The following is a 24,933-nucleotide window of genomic DNA, read 5'->3' on the forward strand; positions in this document are numbered from 1 at the left end:
TACTTTATCCTGTAAGAATAGTGTTTTTAAAAAACAAAACAAAACAAAACATGACAATAGAGAGTGAGAGTACTCCCACAGTTCACATGTATACACATGGTTTACTGCAGCTGGTGTTTTCATACAGACGGCTTCATAGATCTTCAGGTCCATGCACATTAAACAACAGGATTCACTACTAAACATAGAAGACAGACATTACATTCTTTGTTTGCACCTATTTTATATGATTAAATCAATAACAACAAGTCTAATCTAGGGGGTGAGTGTGTTTTCAGGGTGTCATACTGGCACGTTTTCCCTCTTGTGAACACTTCTAATGTGTCGGCCAAGAGACTCCATCCATTTAAAGGATTTCCCACAGTAATTACAGATAAAGTGTTTCCCCTCGGTGTGGATGGTCTGGTGTCTGTTGAGCGCGCTCGTGGTGATAAAAGTCTTCCTGCATATCTCACATCTGTACGGCCTCTCCCCCGTGTGTGTCCTGATGTGAGCCGCCAGGTGAGAGCAGTTGCTGAAGCGCTTCTCGCACACAGAGCAGCTGTAGGGTTTTTCTTTACTGTCCTCGCTGCTGCTGCTGCTGCTGTTGTTGTTGTTGTTGTGGTGGTGGTGGTGGTGGTGGTGGAGGTGGTGGTAGGGGTGGAAGGGCAAGGAGGCGGGGTCCTGGAGGTTGGGTTTGAGGCCAGGAGGAGAGGAGATGAAGTCTTTGATGTCTGACTCCAGGTTCTCCAGTTGCTCCGCGTCGTGGCCCATCCAGAAATCCCTGTGGCTCTTCTGCTGCTCCTTCTTCACCTGCTGTGACGGCTCTGGGCGCTCCTGCTCCATGCTGCTGCCTTCATCCTCCTCCTCCTCCTCTTCAGCCTCCTCACAGTGCTGGGACTGAGGAGGCTCCACAGCAGGGGCTGACTGATGGTGCTGCTGAGGAGGAGGAGGAGCAGGAGGAGGAGGATGGTGATGGTGCTGGTGGTGTGTGTGCTGCTGCTGCTGCTGCTGCTGCTGCAGCTGGGCACCAAGGCATCTGTCTGCACGAGCCGGGTCTGAGGGTCAAACACACACACACACACACACACACACACACACACACACACACACACACACACACACACACACACACACAGAGGAAAAATCACAATTATGTAACTGAACTTGAATAATTATGAAAGTGAATGAGGTTTTGTTGCAGTGGGACTCAGACCGACCTGACTTGAGGAGCTTCAGCTGCATCCTGAGCCGACTGATTTCTAAATCTTTGGAGCGAGAGATCTCCTCTTTGTACTCGGCTACTGTCTTCTCCACGGCTCCAAAGATCTCCTCGGCCGCCGCCGCCAGCCTCTCGCTGAGGAAAGCCCTCAGTGACAGCATTTTGGACATGTTTTGCGGGGAATTTGTCCCTTTTAGTTGCGCTCGGAGGCGTATTCGTGCGAGTCCCTGAACGTCACGCTTCGCTTGTAAACACGGACATGAGACCGGAGCCACGCAAAGTGCTGAGTGTGGGGGGTCTACCGCCCCCTGGTGGACCGGAGGGGGAGGGGCAGAGCTCAGGGCCTCCAGGCTGCACAGGGAGGTAGACAAGATAAAGGTTCATGTACAGTCAGTATGTAATGTAGATGGGGGAAAAAAATTCAGTATAATGTAATTAAAACATGATTTTAATGTTGTTTTTCACTTGTTTTCTAGAGGTAATTAAGTACACTGCATTGTATCCAGAGGTGCAGGGGCGTTTCTAGACACTCTGCAGCAACAAACATTTACCGTTAATTAAAGCAGAAGTGAGTGATATATTTGTGTTAATATAAGTCTTAAATAGTTATATCTTCCGACAGCAATCACTTACATAGAGTGTTTGGACTGAAACACGGGTCTCTCAGTCCCTCTGCTCTGCTCTGAGCCGAAGAGAAAACATTTATTGTATCCTACAGTTTTTATCCAATGAGGAGAGAGAACGGCATGCAGGGCTGTGTGTGCAGCCAAGGAACGCCGTGAATGTGGTGACGTAGCGACTGTTATGGTGCGTTCAAGGAAACTCGTATTTTTCCGACCGTGAAGTGGTACCAGTTCGATCTGGTACGAGTTCACCGGTCGGAAGTTACGAGTGGCCGTTATAGTGACTTTCACCGGTAAAACAGGTCGGAAAAACACGAGTGGGTTGCCTGGAACGCTACAAAGTCGTAAGTTGTGACTTGAAGCTGTAATTTACGATTTCAAAAGCCTGCCTGGAACGCAGCATTAGCGAAAACGACCGGATCACTCACTTCTGCTTTAATTCAAAAACCATTGATGATTCAATTTTGTAAACTATGCTCAATGTTCTCTGTACACAGCCACTGGTAACATCATGTTGTCATTGATATGGACCAATGTCAGCTGTCTCAGGGGGCCCACTTCCAGCTCAGGGGGCCCTTTAGGCAATTGCCTGGGTTGCCACGCCTCTGCAGAGGTGTACCTAATAATGGGGCCATTAAGTGTATGGTGCAGCACATTAACACACTTGTTGACTCAATAAAAAATACATTATTAACTTCAAAAAGTTTCTATTTACTAAAAATAAGAGGGGCACTTGTGAGATAATTTGCTACTTTGAAGGGAAATTGATTAATTTTATTATACCTGCAGTAAAATATAAGTACATCAGTGACCTCTTCCACGAGTGATCTCTACATTGTTTAGGTGTAATTAGTGTGTGATAATTTTATAAATCACACATTTGTTTTGTAAAGTGGGGCATGGAAAGTGCGACGAACAAATTAAACGGTAACATTATATCAATCAATCAATCAATCAATCAATCAATCAATCAATCAATCAATCAATCAATCAATCAATCAATCAATCAATCAATCAATCAATTTGTTTATTTCGGGCATGTAAATTTAAATAATCATCATCACACTTCATCTTAGTTCAAATAATACAATACACATGGCCGAAAGCGGGAGAAGCAAAAGCTTATCTAGTCCCGCCCCCATTACCCACAGAATAAAAATCTTTTCATAATCAGATCATATAGAGAGGCCATGTGTTCAAGCCTAGTTTTTAAACTATATATTTCAACTATATTTCAATGGAAGTGATGCAAACCAGGCGCAGTGTATGATATTCCTCCATAGGAGCACTGGATAGTTACACACTGGGATAATGTGTTGAGACAAAATTCAATAGGAGTGAACAGGTCATTATTGTCCCGGGGCCATTGAACAAGCTCTGTCTGAAAATATTGGTATCAACACACATGACTGATACTGTTATGTTCATATGTATATGCAGTTGATATGTTTCTTTTTTTGTGTGTAAAAAGTCTAATAAAACAAACTATTCTGATAACACAAGGTACTACTGTAGGCTATATTGTGTGTCCACACACAGTAGGCCTACTTGCAGGAGTGTGATCAGTTATTTCGACACAGTGAAAAGTGACAAAGTAAATATTTAGCTTGGGGAGAAGGAGTGTTTGCTGTAGACAGAGCTGCTGATTGTGATGGAAAACCAAAATGATATTTTGACCTCAGCCTGAAGCCCAGATGAGACTTTGTTTAGCCTTTAGTGTGTTTACTAATCTGCAGTGTCACCTGAAAACGTTACTCACTTATAACTTCAAGCTCATTACTTGTCTCCAACCTGCCTGTCTGTATTATTTTTCTGTTCTATTAGAGACTGAGCCTGTTATTGTCCTTTTGTGTCTGTTGATCTATTGAGACAAAAACTTGCCCTTGTCTCGACATTGACATGTAAGAGGGAACTCCAGAGTCCAGTAACATGAAAGAGTGAGAGCTGTTAAGAAGCTGGGCTGAGAGCTCTCTACACACTGAAGAGACCTGAAGTGGGAGCAAAGCACAAGATGTCCTTAAAATTCTCAGAGTGCTTTTGGGTTTTATTTTCCAGTCTATTAGACATTACCTTTGTCTGCACAGGGACATATAATTCTCCTGATGGACAAAACTTTGACTGCTTCGTGTCTGTCTTGGTTGAGTTGCCGGGATAAAAATAGCAGTTAAAAAAAACACTTCTCTGCATGGCATTGTCTGGACAGAGGTTCACTCTTGTAATGTGATAGCCTCTCTCAGTCAGTCTGAGAATACCACTGGGATTTCTGTTGTGTGTGTATGAACATGCCAGGTTATGAAACCAACTGGCATGTATACAACCATGTGCTCTGTAAAATATGAATTCAGGGTTTCATGAAAAAAGACACAGGGTGTAGGCCATTGGGTGGAAAAACAAGAGACAACGCACTGAAACAGTCTCTAAACCGTTTATTATGATGTTTCCTTACAGCCATCCCACCCTTAAACCTGTCGGCCATGACACAATATGGATTACATGTAATGGACACCTCCCCCCCGGCCAACGAGAGGGAGGATCATGCACGTCTACAGGGAGGTAAAAAGCCACAGAAAGAACATCATAATTACACAAAGAGACACCAATATTAAAAAGACAAATAAATCTGATTGACAAGAGCTGTGACACTGTTTACGCAGAGAAGGTGGTAAACTTTTCAAGTAAAGGCGTGGACTGTTCATCCACCTCAAGGTGCAACTGTCCGTCTTTACAGCTTGAGCACTTGGTGTGGAAGTTAGTATGCACAGACTATTCTCAGTGGATTTAACTCTTTCAGTGCAGTACAGTGCATGTGTCACCTGTCCCTTTTCTTTAAGACAAAATATACCCAAAAAAGATAAAGGAAAAGGAGGGAATGACATCATTACACAAAATACTTTGAATAAGTAGGGGGAAGATGGCTAAGTGCTGAGGTTGAGGGGACCATGGAACTGGATCATCTGAATGGAGCTGGCCTCTAATCTGGACATGGTGACATTGCAGCTACTATGGGTTTTTTTTTTAATATTATTTTTATTTATGCCTTGGCGTTGATGATTTCGATGATCTCTGGCTTCAGGGAAGCTCCGCCGACGAGGAAACCGTCAACGTCCTTCTGGGAGGCGAGCTCCTTGCAGGTACCACCGGTCACGGAACCTGAGAAGAGGAGCGCAGACATGAGAGAAGAGATGAACGTGGGAAGTCAAAACGAGAACGGGATTATTTTCATCTCGTCACTGGGGGCTGACCTCCGTAGATGATCCTCACAGAGTTGGCAACAGCCTCGGACACGTTGGTCTTCATCCATCCCCTCAGTTTGTCATGAACCTCCTGGGCCTGAGATGTTACAGGAAACAGATGCATTGTGTTGGGTTATGTAAGAGACTGTAGCAAACATGCCTTTTTTTTTAAATCAGAAAATATGCAGTGGTTTCTAATATTTACCTGCTGTGGGGAGGCGGTCTTGCCGGTGCCAATGGCCCACACAGGCTCATAGGCGAGCACAACCTTGCTCCAGTCCTTAACATTGTCTGTGAGGGAGACATGTGATAAGACTTGGATTCATATTTCATAAGATTTCACATTTCCAAACTCCGACTTGCACAAACTTCCCCTGAAATATGCGTTACAATATTTAGTCTGTTCATATAAACCTCTACAGTCTCGTACCTGCGATGAACTTGGTCTGAGCAAAGACCACCTTCTCTGTGATGCCGCCCTCTCTCTCGTCCAGCTTCTCGCCAATGCAGGCGATCACGCCGAGACCGTTCTCCAGAGCGTGGGCTGTCTTCTGGCCGATGAGCTAACACAACATAAGATGCAATGATTAACTTAACTTTTATTCCCCCATCTTCTTCATACAAATAAAATTGTCTAGTTAGAGCATAGAAATCATCCAGACTTACCTCATCGCTCTCTCCGAAGACGTGGCGCCTCTCAGAGTGGCCAAGGATCACCCATTTCACACCACAGTCATGGATCATCGCAGGGCTGAAACAAATGATCAACAGAATGAACACAAATGTAATCCCATCATCTGTACTCTGGCTGAAGCACCAAGAGGAGCGTGAAGCCACCTTTCTGTATTTTTCAGCAGTTTTCATGTATTCATATTTATTTGTTCATTACATTGATGTTTTCCTCTGACAGAGGCACAGCGTACCTGATCTCCCCAGTGAAGGCACCCTTGGCAACTTTGTAGCAGTTCTGAGCAGCAACACCGAACTTGGCATCCAGCTTGGACCTGACGAAGTCCAGGTAGATGGTTGGAGCACCGCAAACCACCTCTGTCAAAACACAACAAAACAAGGCTCAGGTTACATTTCACAAGAAGACCGGTTTATCCAGCTTCTTTAATATCAATGATGTGACCATTTGAAATGCACTTTATGCTAGTGTCGGTCATAATTTAGATGAGTTGGTTTAAAACAATACATATTTGATTTAGATTTGGAGCGATACATGCATGTTCTTCATTTCCAGTAATATAATAATCTCATAACCTTTCTGTCAGATAAAGTCACAATAGTCTCAGTGCTCTATATTTCCTATTGGCTCATTTTCATAAATGTAAAACAGCATGTTCAACTGCTAAAAGGCACATCAGCAGCATGTGAGTTAATGAATGTTAAAGATTATGTACAAAATTCCACCCAGACGTCACATGAAAGGGTTAAACATGAGTAAAGGTCCAAACCACCAGACTGGAAACTATCACCAATCTGACCATTAGGTCTTAAATTAACAAAAATGTACATGTGCAACAAACTGAGTCATTAGTGTGTTCAGGGACACTAGTTGCAGCAGCACTAAAAACTAAAATCAAAACTCAAGCTCCAGATTTGTACTGCCCATTGCCTAACTGACAGATTGTATTGAGAAACTCAGGAAAGCAATGTTTGCTCATGTGCAAACGTGACTTTAGCAAAGTTAACAGCAGGACTATTCTGTACTCTATCTGTACTCTGTACAGTACAGTAAAGACACTGACATTCACAATGTAACTATATCTTTGGAGTTGCAGGAGTCTATATTAAAACGCCTCTGGTTATCATTGGTTGACTAAAGGTCATTTCTCCACTGTTACTGCTCAGACCTCTCTGCATTAAAGGTCTGAGTTCAAGCCTCTGAAAGGTCGCCCACATGGCTGCATTCTGCAGAAGTCAAGGAAAAGTCACCGGTCAGAGTTCAAAAGGTCAAATAAAGGAGTTTACATATACTTCATGTGAAGTAAAATCAGTCGGGGAGAGGAAGCAGATGAACTTTGACTTTAAAGCTCAGTGGAGAGGCCACTGGGGAAATGGTGCTTGGGTTTCAGGCTGACTCTGTACGGGAGGAGGAGGAGTGGTTCTTTAATGGACCAATGTCCAAGGAGAAGCTGAACAAAGTGACAGTCTGCTCTACAGCGGATCAGGCCTGACATGCACAACATCACAGTTACATAACAGCAGTTTGCAGGAGCAGCAGCAGCGGCACAACTGGCCGGATGACAGCGGAAACAGGCCCGGACACATGCAGCGTCTCCCTGCGTCAGTTCACTGGTATCACACACACTGAACAAACAGAGTAGTGTCTGAAAACAGCAGCAACAGCGGCGGCGGCATCTTGTGAGTAGGTTGTGTGCAGCCAGCAGGAAGCAGACAGGCAACAGGCCGAGTGTCTACTGCTGCGTTCAGGCCCCGTCTGGACAAAAGGGAAACCCCCAGATTACTGCACACGAACCACTATGTCCAAGGTCCCTCGGCCGTCTCAACAAGTTGCATTAAAAATAACTCGCAAAACTGTCTCACGATGTGGCCTGCTGCTGCTGCTGCTGCTGCTGTGTTATCAGTTGAACGAGCAGCGACCTGAGTCACTTGAATGCACCGTGCTCTCTCTCTCTCTCACAGTCACAGCAGAGGCAGGGCTCACGGCTGGACTACGTGCCGCTGCAAACGCACGCCCACCACCGACATTACCCAGAAAATCCCATTTAACGTCATCCCATCATCTAGCTGTGTCTATCCATTTCTGCCCGCCTGTAGCTCCGTGTGAGCTCGGTTTTTACCAACTCTAGACTCAATGTTACTTTATTAGGGTATAAAATGGAGGTGGACGCTCTGTGATGCTGATTGTGTCATTGATTTATTGAATGACCGAGTCGTTTTTTCCCCGTTTTTTTTTAACCCTGAATGCACCGCCGGAATGAAACGTGGCTAAAGCAGCTGTCAAAAGTGACTGTGTCTGTGAAAAAACAACAGGCTAAAATGTTAAATAGTCAATGGGGGGTTGGATGCAGCGTCTGTCTGAGTCCACATACCGACATTGGGGTCCACCTTGGCTCCGTTCATGGTGTTGATGAGCTCCCCAAGGCTTTTCTTGTCGCCGTTCATCTTCCAGTTTCCACCGACGAAGAATTTCCTGGTCATGTTTGCAGGTTTTTTTGGGGGGTAGAGTGTTTGCTGAGAATCAAAACGGTACCGACAAGACACCAGGGTACACCTCGACTGGGGCAAGAGAGCGGACGTGAAACAGTAACGAGGGGTATTTATGAACATGGGAAATTAAACCCCTCCTCTCGCTCGGCTCCATTGGTTTGTCGCGGCACGCCCGCAAACGCATCTCCCCATTTGAGGAAGGGGAAGCGCAAAATGTCATGCTGCATTCAAGTGCACCTGTTTCAGTGGGGACGGGAGGAAAATAGAGTACTACGGGTCTCCACTGGTCCAATAAACTTGCCAAATGTGACAGAAACTTCAAAATTTGCAAAACATAAGATGAGTTTAGGGGCCATATATAAAGTATATACAAATCTGGAAATAAACTACAAAATACAAACCCATGGGTTCCACGCTGCAAGATGATCCAGAGCCCACACATGTGCTGCTGTGCAAAAGTTTGAAAAAAGAGCAAATGAAACCATTTCTTGACAGTATTGTGGGATGAATAAGGATCTAAACACCTAAAATGTCTAAAGTCCAAGGACACCCTTGGGCGTTCTATTAAAACTCTTTATACATTAGATTTTGATTTTTATCTCAACAGACAGAAAATGTTTTTTATTGTAGTATCAGTATATAATCAAACTAACCACGCAGCCCCATTTTCGCAATGGAGAATTAAAAAAGAAAACAAAAATATGCAAAACGAAACAAACAAAAAACACTGGAACACTGAAACCAAATAGTAAATTGTCACAATTTTTTTTATCATTGACAAATAACCTGTAGCTAGATGTGTCAGGCTGCAGTATTACACAAAATAAAAAATGCAGAAAACACAGTGCAATTATGTAAGTTATAATTAGGCCTACAGTAGGCTACATACTGAAATTGGTCTGCTCATCACCACCTCTATTTGCAGCCTGGTAACAACAACATAGTCTTTGCTATGTTTCTTGAACTTGTTATTACAGCACTGGATTTGCTGCACATATTGAGAAATTGATCAAAAGACAATGGAGTTCAAACTTTCAAAACAAAAGCAAAAAAAAAGAAGTAAACTTAAAAGTGAGAATTTACTATTATTATTGGTATTACAATATAGTAAATTGGAGATAGATTTTTTTAAATAGGTTTTGGTGTGATTAACTGTAGCTGACAGAAACCACACCCTGCAAAATGTCTGGAAAAAATGTTGTATCCATTTAATGGCACTACTCATTCATTATTTTGGAAAGGGATTAACAAAACCTTGCAAAGTATAATTTCAGGTTGTGATATCTATTTTCTTAACTATTTGTTTTGTGAGCTCACATTCATTTCTTTAATTGTAATGCCAACTACATAAACTGTTGTAACACTTTGATGTGTGTCATATCACTGTTTAAAATCGACTACAGCACAGTGCAGTGTAGGCTATTTGATTGGCTGATGTGACCAAAGTCCCGCCTTTTTGTGCTGAGTGACAAAGCATGAAACCTTTTGATTGGACGATTTTTACATTCCCTGCATGCACTGCGGTTAAACAAAATGCTGTTTGATGGGGGGAAAAGTTATAATTCTGAAGAGATTCAAGTTTGTCACGATATATGTATATGATAGTTGTTTAAGAAAATATATTATTTGTGTTTTCAGCTACTTTTGGTCCAGCTACATTATTGCACCATAACAACAATATACATACTTAGAGTACTTACAGTTTCAATGGTCGGAAATTCGCAAGGAATTTTTGCTCTTTAGAAATTTATCTAGCAGGTTTCTCTTAAAGAGAAGCCCATATACCTGTCCAATGAAAAACTGTGATTACTAATGCATTAATAACATAGATATGACTGCAAGAAATAGTCAGAATAATCACAGTTTGCTAGTCTTGAACCAATTCTGGCTTGAACCAAATGACTCCAACTGTCTTTCAAATTTAACGAACACATTCAGGTATTTGGCAAATATACTATTTGCAGCCTATCCTTGCACAACGTTTCTGTTTGATTTTGTTTTTGTTATAATATTTCAGTCGTCCATTTATATATCTATATTAACTTTTATTTAGTAGTTTAGTGTAGTACCTCCGTGAGAAGAGCTGCAGCAGCTCATCTTGTTCCCATTTCACACGAAAAAAGCAAGTGTGAATGTTGAAGCGATACTTGAATGGGTATATAGAGTATCTTTACTTGAATGTTGTCAGAGGACCAGGAAAAACTCCATAGAAAACCATTTTAACAGGGAAAACCAGGGGAAACCTCAGGGTGAGCAACAGAGGACAGGACATGACTCGTGTAAAGGTCTTGCAGCCAGTGTTGTTATTCCTGGGTGTCACCATGTGGGGGCACACTTCCTCCACTGTGTCCGGCCTGTGTGGAGCAGACAGGTTACTGTCCATACCTAAATGCAGTAGTTAGTTGTTGCCAGCTCCAGGTCCGCTGCTGCTGCTGCTGCTGCTGCTGCTCTTCGTTGCGTAAATCTGGTTTCGGTCCTGCAGGTGCAGCCGTGAGTGACACACGTCACGGTGAAACTGTAGTAATGGGGGCCGGGGGAGGCAGGAGGTGGTGGGAGTGGGAGGGGCAGGAGGTGGAGAGCCGCACAGTTCAACTTGGTTGGAGGTTGACCCATAGAGGGAGTTTAAAAAGCGGCGTGTGTGTGTCTGTGTGAGTGTGTGTGTGTACGCGCTGCTTCGAGTCAGGAGAGTTCATTGAACCGTCACGGAAGGACGTTTCCGCCCTCAACAAAGATGGCGGCTCCCTTGCTGGAGAAACTGTCGGAGTCCTTAGGTTCCCCGGAGCCAGCGGTTCGACTCATTTTATCGATTTTAATCGGTAAGTTTCGTCTCACGGGAGTTGTTATTGTTGTAGCCGGCGGTAAATACACCCAGCACTGTGACAGGTTCGAGCGCCGGGCGGCTCTCCCTCCCTGCTGTGTGTGACTGTCAGTGCTAACACTCAGGTACCGACTGTGATACACAGCTACAGGCTGAAAACCAGTTGGTTTGTTCTGCTGTTTTGTGAACAGATGAATGCTCCTCTTCATTAGTCAGCTGTGCCCAATGAAACCACCTCAGTGTTCAAGTTTCCTGCAAAATATCACTTCCACCAGCGGGCAGAAGTGTTGCTGGCAGCCGGTGTGAGGGTTGCTCACAGCCGGCTAGGTTGTAGTGGGGCTGGGGTGTCCCGTTAGATATTGTCATGTCTGTCTGCCATTTTAAGAATTAATTTCCTTTTTGTTTAATTTACTACCAAAATAGACAAGTAGGTCAAGTAAGCTAGGCAGTGCATGTGACGATCTAGACGACCAAAACACCCCCGCCTCCTGCAGTGTGATGAAATTGTTAGTAGGCTGTAGGATTAGCGTAATTGTATTGTGAGACAAGTGTTGTTGTTGTTGAGGTCGCTGGGAATAATAGACATAATGTTGTTGTTGTTGGGGGGTGGGGGGCTTTGACAAGGAGAATAGGTTCATTCTGCAAAAATATGTGCCCCCCTACTCATTTGAGCAGAGGGGGGGTCATTATTATAGTTGAGTGAATCTGTTGGTCCACGCTGCACCAAACTTCTGCACCAGGTTGTAACACGTAGCCCAACTTCAGGACCGCAGGGTGGGAATACCAGGCCAGGGGTGGGTGGTGTGGGTGTGTGTGTGTGTGGATGGGGTGGGTGGGGGAGGGAGGGAGGGTGTCCTGTCCTCCACGCTGTCCTCTCTGAACTTTGCTCTGACACATGGACACGTCTGTGTTTCTCTCTGTCTGGGCCCACATAATGCAAAACAATAGACTCAACGTGACCATTCAGATCAGACTGTGGCCAGACAGTGGCTGAAATGAAACCCTACCATCGGCCTGTTTGCATGCTCCTTGCCCCAGTCAGTGTTGTTTTTGTTTTTTCTTTCTTTCTTTTTTTGGTGTGTCTTGTGTAATCCTGTAGTAACACAGTAACTGCCTCCGTAGTGCAACCTGAAATAGCATGAGGTTTCATCTGCCAGGCCATAAACTGTTGGACAACAGTTGGGCCTTGGTCAGTCAGCTGCTTTGCAAGAGCAGCTACAAAGTAATGCACAGTATGTGATTTGAATACAGCTATACAAATGGAAAGGGGAGGGAAAAAAACAACTACAGATCAGTTTCACAAGAGAGCTGTAATTCTCTGCATCCAAGTTACTAATCCAAATGATTAGCCCCATTGCTGCTTTACACCTTAAGTGATTGTAAAAGTTTGAAAAGGATAAGGTGGTTTGTCAGGTTTATTTTAATGTCCACAAACAACATTGCGTAGATATTGCAAGTGTGAGTTGTAATATTTTTGTATTTTTCTACCCTGTCTGTGGTATTCACCCCCCCCCCCCCCCCCCCCCCATGGCAACTCTGAACAAAAAAAATTGATTAGAAATGCGTACTTTCATTGTTAAAAATTAAACCAAAAAAAATGCTAAACAGGCAGAATGCTGCAAGCTAACATTACAGTTGCACATTTTTCAACCAGATATTTACACAATGGTGTGAGTATGCACAATGGTATTTTTTATGATAGTGGGATGGGGTTGTCTCAAAATAAACTCCAGTGGCCCTTTTCATCATTATAAAACGACTTGTCTCCCTGTGCAACAGTGTGGCTCATTGATCACTGATGGGATTTTATTGTTCATACAACAATGGAGATCTATGGCACAGAGGAGTAAACTGCATCAGACTCTGTCTCTGCCAGCAGCACTTGTTTTTAGGATTAAATCACTGTTCATTTGCCTCCTTTAATAAGACAACAGAATCGGGTGGGGACTTCACTTGAGTGTTAACTATTAGATTAAAGATGAATTAATGAGTTTTTTTTTTAATTTAACTAAGCTGCATCTAACCTGCTGTGGTGCATGTGAATATGCTAAGTTAACCCTACCTTGGTATCCATATGTCTTTGTTGGTCCTCTCATCCAGTTAGAAACAGCTGATTCAAATTTTGGACTGTGTGTCATTGTGTTATCACATCCACACTCTCAGCCATTATCTCAGAATCACAATGCAATTCTGACCAACATATTTTGAGCAAGCTCTGTACATTTCAGATATTTACTGCAAATATGACTCAATTAGTAACACACTTAGATGTTCCTGTGGAAGAAGTTTTTATTTTATTTTATTTTATTTTATTTTATTAACTATAATCACTGTTGAGTGTTTGCTCTCTCTGTAGTCCCACTTTAGACAGTTATCTTTCTCCTTGAGATGGCAGATTTACACCAACAAACACCACACATGCGCATGCACCAGTGGTATTAATGTGTTGGTATGTGTACTTGTGCCATGTGTTTCTACCGCAAGGTCAGTGTTATTAATATGGCGAGGTGTCAACAGTAGCTCACTTAGCTGATATGAAAGTGCATACTTGTAACAGTTTTCCCCCCCTTCTGTATTTGTCTGTGTCTCTCCTGCAGGATATCCGTGTGCTCTGGTGTACCGGCGCTTCTTTTTCCACCAGTCCCCCACAGTCATCCACTTGTTCCACACACTCTCTGGACTGGCTCTAGCAGCTTTCAACTTTGGTGAGATGAAGAGGAAGATTTCTGTTGTGTTGTGTTGATGGTGGATACACTTAAAAGGAATTATTCCGATCTAAAGATAGCAATCCCATTATTTATGTATAGTTTTGTTCTGTAACTGTACCGCAGTTTAACTGATCAAGTTTGATCAAATATGTCTCAGGCCTCAGTTTAAGTTTTGAAAGTTAATTTTTTAAGTTATTTTGTGTATTGTGCCTATTTATGACATGAGTTTTAACAAATGTGTTGAACATTTTCTTCATAAATATTTGCAATGCCAATTTTTCAAATGCTGAATTCACTGGCCAGCTATCTTCTTCTTCTTCTTCCTTATCTTTGACGGTTCATTGGTGTTTCCCTCTTCTCTTTTCTGCATGTGTGCATGAGATAAACAAAACAAGACCAGCCCATTAAAAATGAAGCTCTACTCCATAGTGTAACAGCAACTCGGAAGGACCAGAACAAACCTTTTTAAATGTAAAGGTCATACTGTTTACAGTGTATGTTAGCACCAAGACATTCTCATAAACATTCATTATTCAACTGACTTGAGTGGAAGTCATAAGACCTGAGTCCACACCTCATTTATCTACAGTGGTCTTTATTGTGAAGAGAATCCCCATTAGTTTTCACAGACTAGTCTTCCTTGGGTCCTTTTTCAACATAAACATACATACGTCGAATAAAAGCTAACATTAGGTCATTGATTAAAATTCACAGGTATAAAGATACATGTATTTGCAACACAAACATGTTTCTCTGCTGTGAAAAAACATCTTGGAGCATTAGCAGTTATCTGAGATTTCAAAATATAATTTACATACGTGTAATGAAATATTTGAACATCCACACCCTGTGTCCTTAACCACTCAACTTAACCAGAAAGCACCCTCAGCTCATTTAATGCAGAACATACGGGTTAACAGTATGACTAGTTGAAGATCAAGAATATGGATGAATCATCAACTGTTGTTCATCATTTCTAGGCTGATGAGGAAGTTAATGTGATACTTTGAAACAAGTCAGCAGCAGGCTTGACCACATATTTACATCTCAATGTTATTGTCATGCTGTTCCTTATAGGCTGTAGTAAATTAAACAGGCTCTTCAACTCTATCATCTCACAGACTAAACAATCAATCGATCACTCTGCTGGTTTCTGTCAAGGTTAACCATTAGTAAACAAAAGAAATAGTTGTAACCCTAATTCCGTTTGTTTTATCATGGAAAGCTAAGTAATCAGAAAGTATTCACATTTAAGAAACAGCAGACACTGACTATCTGGTAAAAAGTCATTTAAATGATTGTTTTAATTTATTAGGTTTACCTCTGCATTTAAAGTTGTATTTCTAATTTTCTGTAGTTACAGCAATGGTCCGACTTCTGGCTACGATGAATAGATGGCACATGTTCATGGATGAGAGTGCCATTTTGAATTAAACACAAACTGCTAACATTTTTTTTCTCTGTTTTTTATTCTGTTGTGGCTGCTCTTGGATTTTACAGCAGGTCTGTTGCTTTATCTTTCTCCTTGTGGAATGTTTTTTTCCTCCATCTCTCTTTTTGAAAGCTCATTTCAGTTCAGATGTTTATCATGTCTGTCCCATGTTGTCGTCCCTCCATCTCTGCCAATACTGAACTGTGGGGGGAAAAAAATGCAGTTATCATGTCCAGTTCTACAGGTCACACTCGACTGCATTCACCATCATCCTCTCCCCCCCTCCTCCCCCTCCTGTCGGTCTCTTTCCCAGGCTCTCAGCTTTATCACTCTGCAGTATGCGTCCTTGTCCAATTCCTGATGCTGAGGCTCATGGGAAGGACAGTTACAACTGTCCTGAGCAGCTTTACCTTTCAAATGGTGAGGTGTCCCTGTTTATAATTTGCCTTCTTCATGCGCCCAGGTTTACAGGATAGCAATAGCTCCCAACTGTGCACTGCCAGACTTTTACCGCAGTGGCCCGAGTCCTGCCCGCCAGTTTGCCTGCACCGTCTTATTCTGCTTATTTCTGCATCTGCACTCTGTGATTCCCTTTGATTTTCTTTGTTAAATGCCTACATGCCATCTAAACTGTGTGCTTAAAAAAACAAAACACTTACAGCTAAGGACGATAATATCTTACCATGTGGTCACATGCTTCCTGTAGTGTAGTGTAACGCTGTAGCCTTTATTTTTGCATCCTCTTGCTTTCTACTGCCACAAAAGTTATGGTAATAAAATCAACATTATGAATACAGATGTGTAAAATTCAGATTTCTTGTCCTGTGAATTGTCACGCCTATTTTCTGTTTTCCCACATGGTTTCTGTTCCTTCTGATCATAGTTGATAAACCTGAGCTTTGGTGCCTGCATGTTGTGTTGTTGTTTTTAATTTTTCCCTCATTCTCATCCTCCTGCAGCTATACCTGCTGGCAGGATATTACTACACAGCGACCGAGGAGTATGACATCAAGTGGACTATGCCTCATTGCGTCCTCATGCTTAAACTTGTTGGTGAGTGGACTCTACATCTTTTTGCTCCACTCTGCTTGACAAACAAAAATCAAATAGTTTGATAAAAGTAGATGTTTTTCTAATGTGGTTGTCGTTGTGATGCCCATCTGTTCCCTACTGAATGATTAACTCACAAATAAACCAGAGCCTCTGCATGCTTAAAGGTGTTGATTGAAATGATCTTATCACCCTAACGTAGTCTCTGACACCAGTTGCATTTTCTGATTACAGGTTTGTCATTTGATTTCTATGACGGTGGCAAGGAACCAGTAAGTTGGTTGAGATCTCTTGCTTTTGCCTACTTGATTACTGGTCAATATATTGATGTTGTTTGTCTTGAAATGCTCTTAGTAATTGTCTCTGTTCGATCTAGTCATTGTTATTTCTTACCTCTTTTCCATTCTCTATGTGTGAAAGAGGCATTTCCATGCCAACATAGCTTCAATATAATACATGCATTTACCATAACTCTGCAATGTGTAGGAGCAGACACTTCTTTGTGTCAAACACACACCACAATATAAGACGACACAAGGCTGCACGCTTTATTGCAAAGACAATACTATGTAGTAGTAGTGTTGAATAGCTGGGTACAACAGATGAGCTCAAAAGAAGGACAGAAAGAGCTGTTAGCAATCTGAAATAACTGCAACATATCAAAAGAGCTTTGTGTGAGATCACAATCACAATGATCACATTAAGATAGTAATAATATGTCATATTTATTGTCATTAAGTATTTTTTTAATGCATATTCAGTTGAGAAACTGTAAGTAGATGCAGTACCATCTGACTTGCTCATTTGTAACCATACACCCATTGGCAGGATACAGCCTAGGGTGTCAAAGTGAAAGCTGGGTCAGTGTAAGTGGTATCGCATGATCACTTGGAGCCATCTTGGTGTATATCATTTTATTGCGTCAGCCCGATTAAGGTGTTTGTCATTTGTTCTCGTGTCCCGTCCTTCTCTTTTCAAGTTGATTTTTATAACAAAAAGCTTGTCTGTTGAGCAGCTTGAGTAGTGTTTGTTTCTATTTTAGTACAGCCAACACAGCTGTGACAGCTGTTAATTGCTCTTTCTGTTGCTTTATTCGATTTTTTATTTAAACCGCTATTTATTCTGCTTTTCATTCTGCTTTTCATTCTGTCTTTTTATGTGGTTAAATCCATCTGGCTGGTGTTGTTTGTGTTCCAAATGATGACCAAGGGTTCCTCCTAAGTACATAGTTTATAGCCTGCAATTAAAAGTCAATTTATTATAATTCATGCAGCCACATTGAGTTTGTGGTCATTGTAGATTGTGGTCAAATTTGTTTTTGCAACTAGATCCATCCTGAGCTCATCAGTGTCCCTCTCTTCTATTATGTCTATATTAACTCCCTTCCCTCCTGTCATCCTTCCTTGCTTTCACTCTCTTTCTCTCTTCTTTTTTATTTTTCATTGTGTGCTCCTCCTCGTGTCTTCCAGTCACAACTGAGCACAGAGCAGAAGAACGCAGCCCTGCCATCTGTCCCCTCTCTGCTCGAGGTGTGCGGCTTCTCCTACTTCTATGGAGGCTTCCTGGTAGGGCCCCAGTTTACACTGCGCAGCTACCAGAGGCTGGTTGCTGGAGAGCTCACCGACTGCCCTGGAAAGCCTCCAAACAGGTAGATTGAGATGAATTGAAAGAGGAGCTGAAAATATATCTTCATCACGTGTCAGTTTAAAGAAACTGTCCAGTGTCACCACTCAGCAGTTAACATTATCACCTCCTCCTCTCGCATTCTGATCTTTTTCTGTCTTTTTCTCTTTCAGTGTTGTACCAGCTATGAAGAGGTTTGCTCTGGGTTTTGTCTGCCTGGTGATATACGCAATATTTAGCCCCTATTACCCAGACAGCTACTACTTAACAGATGAGTATGAGGTGAGCATGACAAATAGTCCCTATGTACTCAGTAAGTCAGAGCACCATGTTGATGTCTTTGTCAGTGTCTAAAATGGAAAACTGTGTCCTTTTCCACAGGCTCAGCCCTTCTGGTATCGCTGTGTGTTTATACTCCTTTGGGCCAAAGTCATTTTGTATAAATATGTCAGCTGTTGGGTTATAGCAGTAAGTACTCTCTCTTGATCTTCAGATTTGTGCATGATGGCAAACAGCAACTACCGATTTGCTTCCTGAAATATACCTCAGCTATATTAAACCGTATTTAGCTCAACACTTGCCATTAGAGATCATTAACAGTAAAACTACCCTGCTTTACAAATCTTTTCATTCATTCCCATGCGCATGATGAATCTTTTATGGCACACCCTCCTAGTCCTGTATTACTAGGTGCAGGCCTAGTTTGTCAGGTTCTTGTGCTTTGCAGTGTGACACAAGTTAACATATGTAAAGTGATGACAATGCTGTGTCTTTTGTCTTACAGGAAGGTGTATGCATACTATCTGGCTTAGGCTACAATGGTGTTGTGGATGGTAAGCACCAGTGGGATGCCTGTGCCAACATGAAGGTCTGGCTCTTTGAAACCACCCCACTTTTTGGAGGAACCATCTCCTCCTTCAACATCAACACAAACGCTTGGGCTGCCAGGTGAGTGTGGAGCCCGAAATCTGTGAAGCTCTCTTGCTCACACTCAAAGCAGTGCTGTAAAAGTTAAATATTTACTGATATGCTAACACTGACGTAGAGAGCAAGACAGTTCAATCCAATATGCATATGTGGCAGTGATTCAAGAAGGAGTAGTTGATTATCACATGCGGAGGCCTATGTCCACAGTTTATTTTTAAGACCAGAAGAATCATCACTGGGAAGGAGTAGACGGCCTACGAGGGCTGTAAAAGTTTGCTGTTTTTAGTACAATTACAGACTGTTCTCCAGCAGCAGCTTCATGCATGAAATTCTCTGCACAGGTTGCACACTTTGATGGTGACCACAGCGAGCAAAGCAATTTATTTAACATACAGTTTATTACATGGTCCATTTCATTCAAATGCATTAGCTACCTAAGCTTACTTTTATTTTCTACTGTTGGAAACCACATTAGACACAGAGAATGAAGAGGAGGGGGTTGGGAATTGGTTTTAAAATGGAAATAAAACTAGTTTGGTATAAAGTAAGGTATCAGCTGATGAGTTATATTATCCTGCATGGCTGGTTAATAGAGAGCTTTCTGGCCCTTGGGAGACAGACTTGACACTTAAAATGCTCTCATTGTTTTACCTATGAAGATAAATCTATTCATATTTGCACGTGTGCCACTTTTTTATGTTACAATACTCTCAATACACGTTTACATAATTTGAAAGAAGGTATTTACATTCAAACAACAGACAGAAAGTGAGAAACCAGCATGTATCAGAGGACTTTAGGTAAGTGGTACAAGAAGCACAGTGTTTTGTATGTGGTGAAAAAGTAGCAAGTATGTAAAAAAATTGTTTGTCAAGTCAAATTTACCCCCAAATATAGCACAAGTTTGAACAGACCCTCCAGACAGTCTGCACAAATAAAATACAAAGGCATGTGTATGAATCCACTACTGTTATTTGAATGTTATGTTATATTGACATAATGACATAATTAAAACCGTATCTGAGTGGAAAATGTGATGGAAATGTGGCGTTTATGTTGGTTTCATCTCCTCAAGTCGTTCGTGGTGTTGCACTCTGACCCAGGAGCGACTAAGACGGTTGTGTAAAAAGTGATAAAAATGGAGCTTGTGAAATCCACATCCTTCCTATTTTCTCTCTTCAACAAATCTGGTGTTAAGAGGAAGTGTTTGAGAGACCTTTGGTTTTGAAAAGTTAAAAAAACAAAAAACAGTGTCTGATGTAACCCTACCAACCAACCTCTGACGTTACAAAGGTGAAAGATGTGAATACGTGCGGTTGGTTTAGCTGCTGTTAATGATCTGACAAGCACTTTGTTTTTAACGCATACTGAGACCTGCAGAAAGCCCTTTCAACAGTTGTTGTCCAGTCCACGTACCTGTTTGCCCGCCCGTCCCTGCCCCCTACAGCTAATCCTTCACCTTAAGACTGTAAGAAAAAAACACACTGGTCTTAAAAAGTGAAATGATACTGACTGCATACTGCAGTCTGGCCCACCACTGAACTAAATACGCTTGTAGAGGGTGTAAAGTTGTTGAAATGTTTTAATATAACCTCAGTTGCTATGCAACAACATCTAGATAAGTACGTGCTATGTAGACAGTGAGATCTGATTCATTGTCATTTGACTGCTTTTATCCAGATGTTTAGCCAAGGGTGGGTGATCTCAAAGTTTATTTTCTCTTCTTTTTTCTCAGACATGTCTTCAAACGCTTGAAGTTCCTTGGCAATAAGACCCTGTCCCATGTGACCACGTTGATCTTTTTGACGATCTGGCACGGCCTTCACTCGGGGTACATCCTGTGCTTTTCCATGGAGTTCTTCATCATCACAGTAGAGAGACAGGTACGGAGATCGGTAACCTAATATTAATCTCATGCAGGAAGCTTGAACCATTTGAGTCTGTAATTCAATACATGGTTAATTTTGTTTGTTGTCCCCCTGATTTCTCAAAAAGAAATAAAAATCTATCCTTGTTTCTGTAATTGGAATTTAACAAGGGGATGATCTCTTGTCATGTTATGACAACGACTTGTTATGAAGCCAGCATTGCCCTTTGTCCAAGACAAATCTCTCCCACAGGAGACCAATAAAATGACTTTTACTTTGTCATTAATATTACTTATCAAGTGCACCTCATGTCACAATTTGGAATCAGTTTATTACGTATCAATTTACTTTTTCATTGTATTACTATCTAATATCACATTATTATTATTATTGATCACATGTTTGTGTGTGTGTTTGTGTGTGTGACAGGCCCTGGCACTGGTGAGGGACAGTCCCTTGCTGATGAAGCTGGCCAACAGCCCGCTCTACCCTCTCATCTATGTAGTCCAGCAGTTTATACACTGGCTCTTCATGGGCTACCCCCTAGTGCCATTCTGCCTCTTCACCTATGACAAATGGCTCAAGGTAACTCACAACTCTAACAGTAGATCACTCATATCATTACATGTTGGTCATCGTAAGGAACAAGAGACAGAGAACAAAGCTTCAGAGAGTGGCGGTGAATCACGTGGCGTTCTGGCCAGAATCAACCATGTGGTGCAGCAACACAAGGGGCTGCATTTGTGAGGTGCATGTTGGGTTGAGTAGCAGTGATGTGACACTGATGCACCTCATTTTAAACATGCACAGCTGGGTTTTGCAACACCAGTTCCGTCTGTAGAGCTCATAAAATCCAGTTCCAATCTGTTTGTGAGCAACGCTCAAGTTATTGCCACAACAATACTGGGATCCATGAGTTTTAAAGTGTATATTTCAGACCAAAACACAGGAGACATGATTTCACAACTCTACAAAGTTATCACACTAGGATAAGCAGTGTAAAAATGCAGTTCATATTATAAACTAATCAACTAGAAATGCAGCGCTTTGGTTGATGCCATTGCATTGTTTTGTAGGAAAAAGTCATGCTAGGTCCAATTTAAGTATGTATATGTAGACAGGAATGATGTCAGGTGAATGGAGTAAAACTTTGTGCTGGTAACAAGTCGACCGTTGGCGTGAAGAAAGACGAGGTGTCATTCATAACTTGGGATTTGTAAATGTTGTTCTTCACTCAACTGTTCTGTCATTTCTTGTTTTGCAGGTGTATTCTTCCGTCTATTTCTGTGGTCATGTATTCTTCCTCGTAGCCTTTTTAATCATGCCATACCTCCGTAAGGCGCTGGTGCCTAAGAAGGAGCAGAGCCAGAAAAAGGAGGAATAAAACTGGGTACTAAGACTTGGCATGGTAAGCAAGCACACAGGCCTTGTGTTTTGCCATTTTGTTTCAGTCAGTGATTTGATAGAGACAAATGACAGGCCGTGAAACAATGTTTTCCCTTCCAGGTCCATCTGAGGCTGGATATCCACTGAAGGGAACTGTGACTCTCAAGGAGCAGAACGGAAAATATTTTAAGGCCTTTAGTAATATATACTGTATGTCCATGTAAAAAATTTCTATATATTTTTGTGTTTCAAATGGGAAGGGTGTTTTTATGAACATTTATGAGAAATGTTTACAGGAAATTACCATTGTGCCACGTGGGGTAATTGTGAGCCAATCAGGGGCGATTTCCTGTTCGTTTATGTTTCTTTTTTTCTTTTTCTTTTTTTTTTTTTTGGAGACATGTGGGATTTGTAGAACTTGAGAGACTTACATGCTGTCGACACAGAATTGCACTCACCAGTCACGGGTCCAGAGTCTGTCATTGACTCCGTTGTGATTTATGTTTCATTTCTTAGTCTCATGTCGTGCACCACCTGCATTTAGCAGCAGCACTGAGCCTCTGCTGGAGGTTAAGCACAGCGTCGACGTAATGTGGCGCTTACTCATGTAATAATACATCATTCATATTGCTTTCTGCAAAAGACGGAGGATAATAATGATGAAAATAATAATATAATCGGGGGGGTTGTTTTTTGAAAATAGCTGCCAGTGGTTATACAAGCACTGTAAATCACACACTGTACACTAACACCTGACTCAAAATGGCCTTGTATTAATGAATGTTTTTACAGTACATTTGTCCTGGTTTTAATTTGATTTGTGATGAAGAAGAAGAAGAAGAAGAAGAAAAAAAAAAGATTTGATTTTATAGTGTTTTAACAGCTTTGAAGAAAAAGAACATTTTTGTAGCTTTGGATACAGTTTCATGAATGGATTTGCATTGTTCTCCTGCCTTTCCTCATGTGAAGTTTATCTGTTGTTGTTTTTTTTTCTTGCCATGCATCCTCTCCTCTCTCACCTTAGCCACTCCGCTGTCTCTGTCAGCCTTGTCTGAAGCCAGGCCCTCACCTCTGAAACACACGCATACAAATGAATCATTTCAAATAGAGATGTTCTGCACCACCCCAACCATACAGTCACTACAGTTTATTGTTTAGCTCATCCTTTATTCACTCCAGTCTCTTAGAGGAGGCATCGGCTGGTTTTTTGAGGTGAGGAATTGTCTCGTCTTGAACTGGAAACAAGAACAAACAAACAAAAATATGAAGGAGATAAAAAAAAAAAAAATCCACATTTGTGTTTAATTTCTACAGTTTCTCTTATGACCTGTTCTTCTGTTTCTAAACAACAGGCGATAAATTACAAAAGAGTGTGAAGCAGAGGCATCCAGTCCCACTGTGGGGATGCCTCTTCACTCTCATTTCATTTCGAGTATTTCTTTTTGGGGAAGTTGGGGGGGAGGCTGGAGGAGAGAGCACCCCAGCCCTGCTGCTGCTGTCCCTTCGCTGATGCTGACACACGGGGAGGACAAACCTCACTGTAGCAACAGCCCAGATTTTAGTAATATTTATACATGACATGGTGATTATTAATTGATGTGAATTGCTATTTCAAGAGACTGCTTTTTTGCCTTATTCCTACCAAATGTACAAAGGAAAAGAAAAAATTGGGATTGATATGAAGAGGGTGGGGTGGGGTGGGGAGGGGAGGGGGGGTGATTTTTCAAAATACAGTTTTGTAACTTCATTAAAATGCTGCATTTCAAGCATGGACTCTGTGGTTTATATGTGTGTGCCTCTGAGTGTGTGTGTGGATGTCCCATTACCTTCATCTGCTTGACAGGAGGCACAGGGCAAAAAAGGGTGATATGACGTCATTTTGCGGTGTGTGGGAAATGTGGGGATTTTATTTTAATAAAGAGGAATGAGGCTATGATGTGGGAAGAGGAGGATGAGGAGAGGGGATCTCGTGAAGCAAGAAGAAGAAGACCCAGAGATGAAAACTAACGTGACGGGATGAATTGCTGTGTCGGGGTCTGAGTCACTCTCGATGTGCGTTCAGCGGCAAAAAAGAGCCAGAGCAGCAGTCTGGTGCCGAGCAGGTGGGGGCCGCGGAGAGAGAGAGAGAGAGACACGGAGAGGGAGAAGGACGCAGTGTGGGCGGGTTAAAGAAACGCCGAGAGGGAGGGGACGCCAGCGTAATATTCCCACCGTTTTTTTCCTCTCCTCTCCTCCGTAGAGCCGAGAAAACAAGGGCATCCGTCGGCGTCTTAATAATCTTCCTCCCATCCCGTCACCGAGCCTGAATTACCGCTTGACATTTTCTCGCTGCCGCCGCTGCTGATTTAAGCCTTCATCCGTGTGTGTGTGTTTGTGTGTGTGTGCACGGCGCCGCTGCTGTGTGAGTGTTGGTGTTGTGTGTCCCTGTCCACCTGGAGGTTTGGTGTGTGTGTGTTTTTTTGTTTTTTGTAGCCAGCGGGTGGGGGGGACAGCAGCCGTGCCGTGCGGAGGGCGTGAGAGGCGGATGCTGCGAGCGTAGCGGCTGGGTACCAGACCAGGAGCATCACAGCAGCACTCAGCACGGTAATGTCAGCGCGCCTCCTCCTCCTCCTCCTCCTCCTCCTGCTCCTCTTGCTCCTGCCTCTGCTAACCTTCATTTCTGCGACATTTCCTCTCCTGGCTCTCCAGCACGGTGTCTCAACATGGCTTTGAGCAAGCTATGTAGCCCCGAGCTGGTAATGTGTGTCAGGCAGCACCAGCCTGTAATGTAAATGGGCTGATTATTGTCGCATAGCATGTTTCTCTGCTCCTGGATGTGATGTGTGTTTTGCCTGAACTGTCCTACCTCTGAACAGATGGAGTCTAATGTTGTAGCCTTTATCTAGCC

At 42.4% G+C, this 24,933-nt stretch overlaps 2 protein-coding genes across 2 annotated transcripts; one reads left to right on the plus strand and one right to left on the minus strand.

The window, feature by feature from the left end:
- Window positions 1-4,233: 4,233 nt before the first annotated feature.
- tpi1b (triosephosphate isomerase 1b) lies at window positions 4,234-8,365 on the minus strand. Its single transcript, XM_083989666.1, has 7 exons — window positions 8,117-8,365; window positions 5,981-6,104; window positions 5,724-5,808; window positions 5,488-5,620; window positions 5,263-5,348; window positions 5,067-5,154; window positions 4,234-4,974 (listed from the first exon to the last, which is right to left on the minus strand). The coding sequence occupies exons 1-7, from the start codon at window positions 8,352-8,354 to the stop codon at window positions 4,856-4,858; spliced, it is 873 nt and encodes a 290-aa protein (XP_083845792.1). The 5' UTR covers window positions 8,355-8,365; the 3' UTR covers window positions 4,234-4,855.
- A 2,446-nt stretch (window positions 8,366-10,811) lies between these two features.
- On the plus strand, window positions 10,812-23,707 carry lpcat3 (lysophosphatidylcholine acyltransferase 3). Its single transcript, XM_083990501.1, has 13 exons — window positions 10,812-11,050; window positions 13,650-13,757; window positions 15,506-15,612; window positions 16,152-16,245; window positions 16,477-16,514; window positions 17,712-17,890; window positions 18,039-18,147; window positions 18,247-18,333; window positions 18,650-18,813; window positions 20,528-20,675; window positions 21,090-21,245; window positions 21,925-22,068; window positions 22,167-23,707. The coding sequence occupies exons 1-12, from the start codon at window positions 10,966-10,968 to the stop codon at window positions 22,042-22,044; spliced, it is 1,395 nt and encodes a 464-aa protein (XP_083846627.1). The 5' UTR covers window positions 10,812-10,965; the 3' UTR covers window positions 22,045-22,068; window positions 22,167-23,707.
- The last annotated feature ends 1,226 nt before the right edge of the window (window positions 23,708-24,933 follow it).

Source organism: Trachurus trachurus, assembly GCF_905171665.1.
Source record: "Trachurus trachurus genome assembly, chromosome: 16".
NCBI classification, from domain to species: domain Eukaryota; kingdom Metazoa; phylum Chordata; class Actinopteri; order Carangiformes; family Carangidae; genus Trachurus; species Trachurus trachurus.

Bases quoted from the DNA above. Each gene is read 5' to 3' on its own strand.
- lpcat3 (XM_083990501.1), top strand. From the start codon at position 10,966: ATGGCGGCTCCCTTGCTGGAGAAACTGTCGGAGTCCTTAGGTTCCCCG. The intron at 16,246-16,476 runs GTGAGTGGACTC...TTCTGATTACAG, and splicing joins CCTCATGCTTAAACTTGTTG to GTTTGTCATTTGATTTCTAT. The intron at 16,515-17,711 runs GTAAGTTGGTTG...CGTGTCTTCCAG, and splicing joins ATGACGGTGGCAAGGAACCA to TCACAACTGAGCACAGAGCA.
- tpi1b (XM_083989666.1), bottom strand. From the start codon at position 8,354: ATGTTCATAAATACCCCTCGTTACTGTTTCACGTCCGCTCTCTTGCCC. The intron at 5,809-5,980 runs GTACGCTGTGCC...CATTTGTTTCAG, and splicing joins GCCTTCACTGGGGAGATCAG to CCCTGCGATGATCCATGACT. The intron at 5,349-5,487 runs GTACGAGACTGT...TCTCCCTCACAG, and splicing joins TCAGACCAAGTTCATCGCAG to ACAATGTTAAGGACTGGAGC.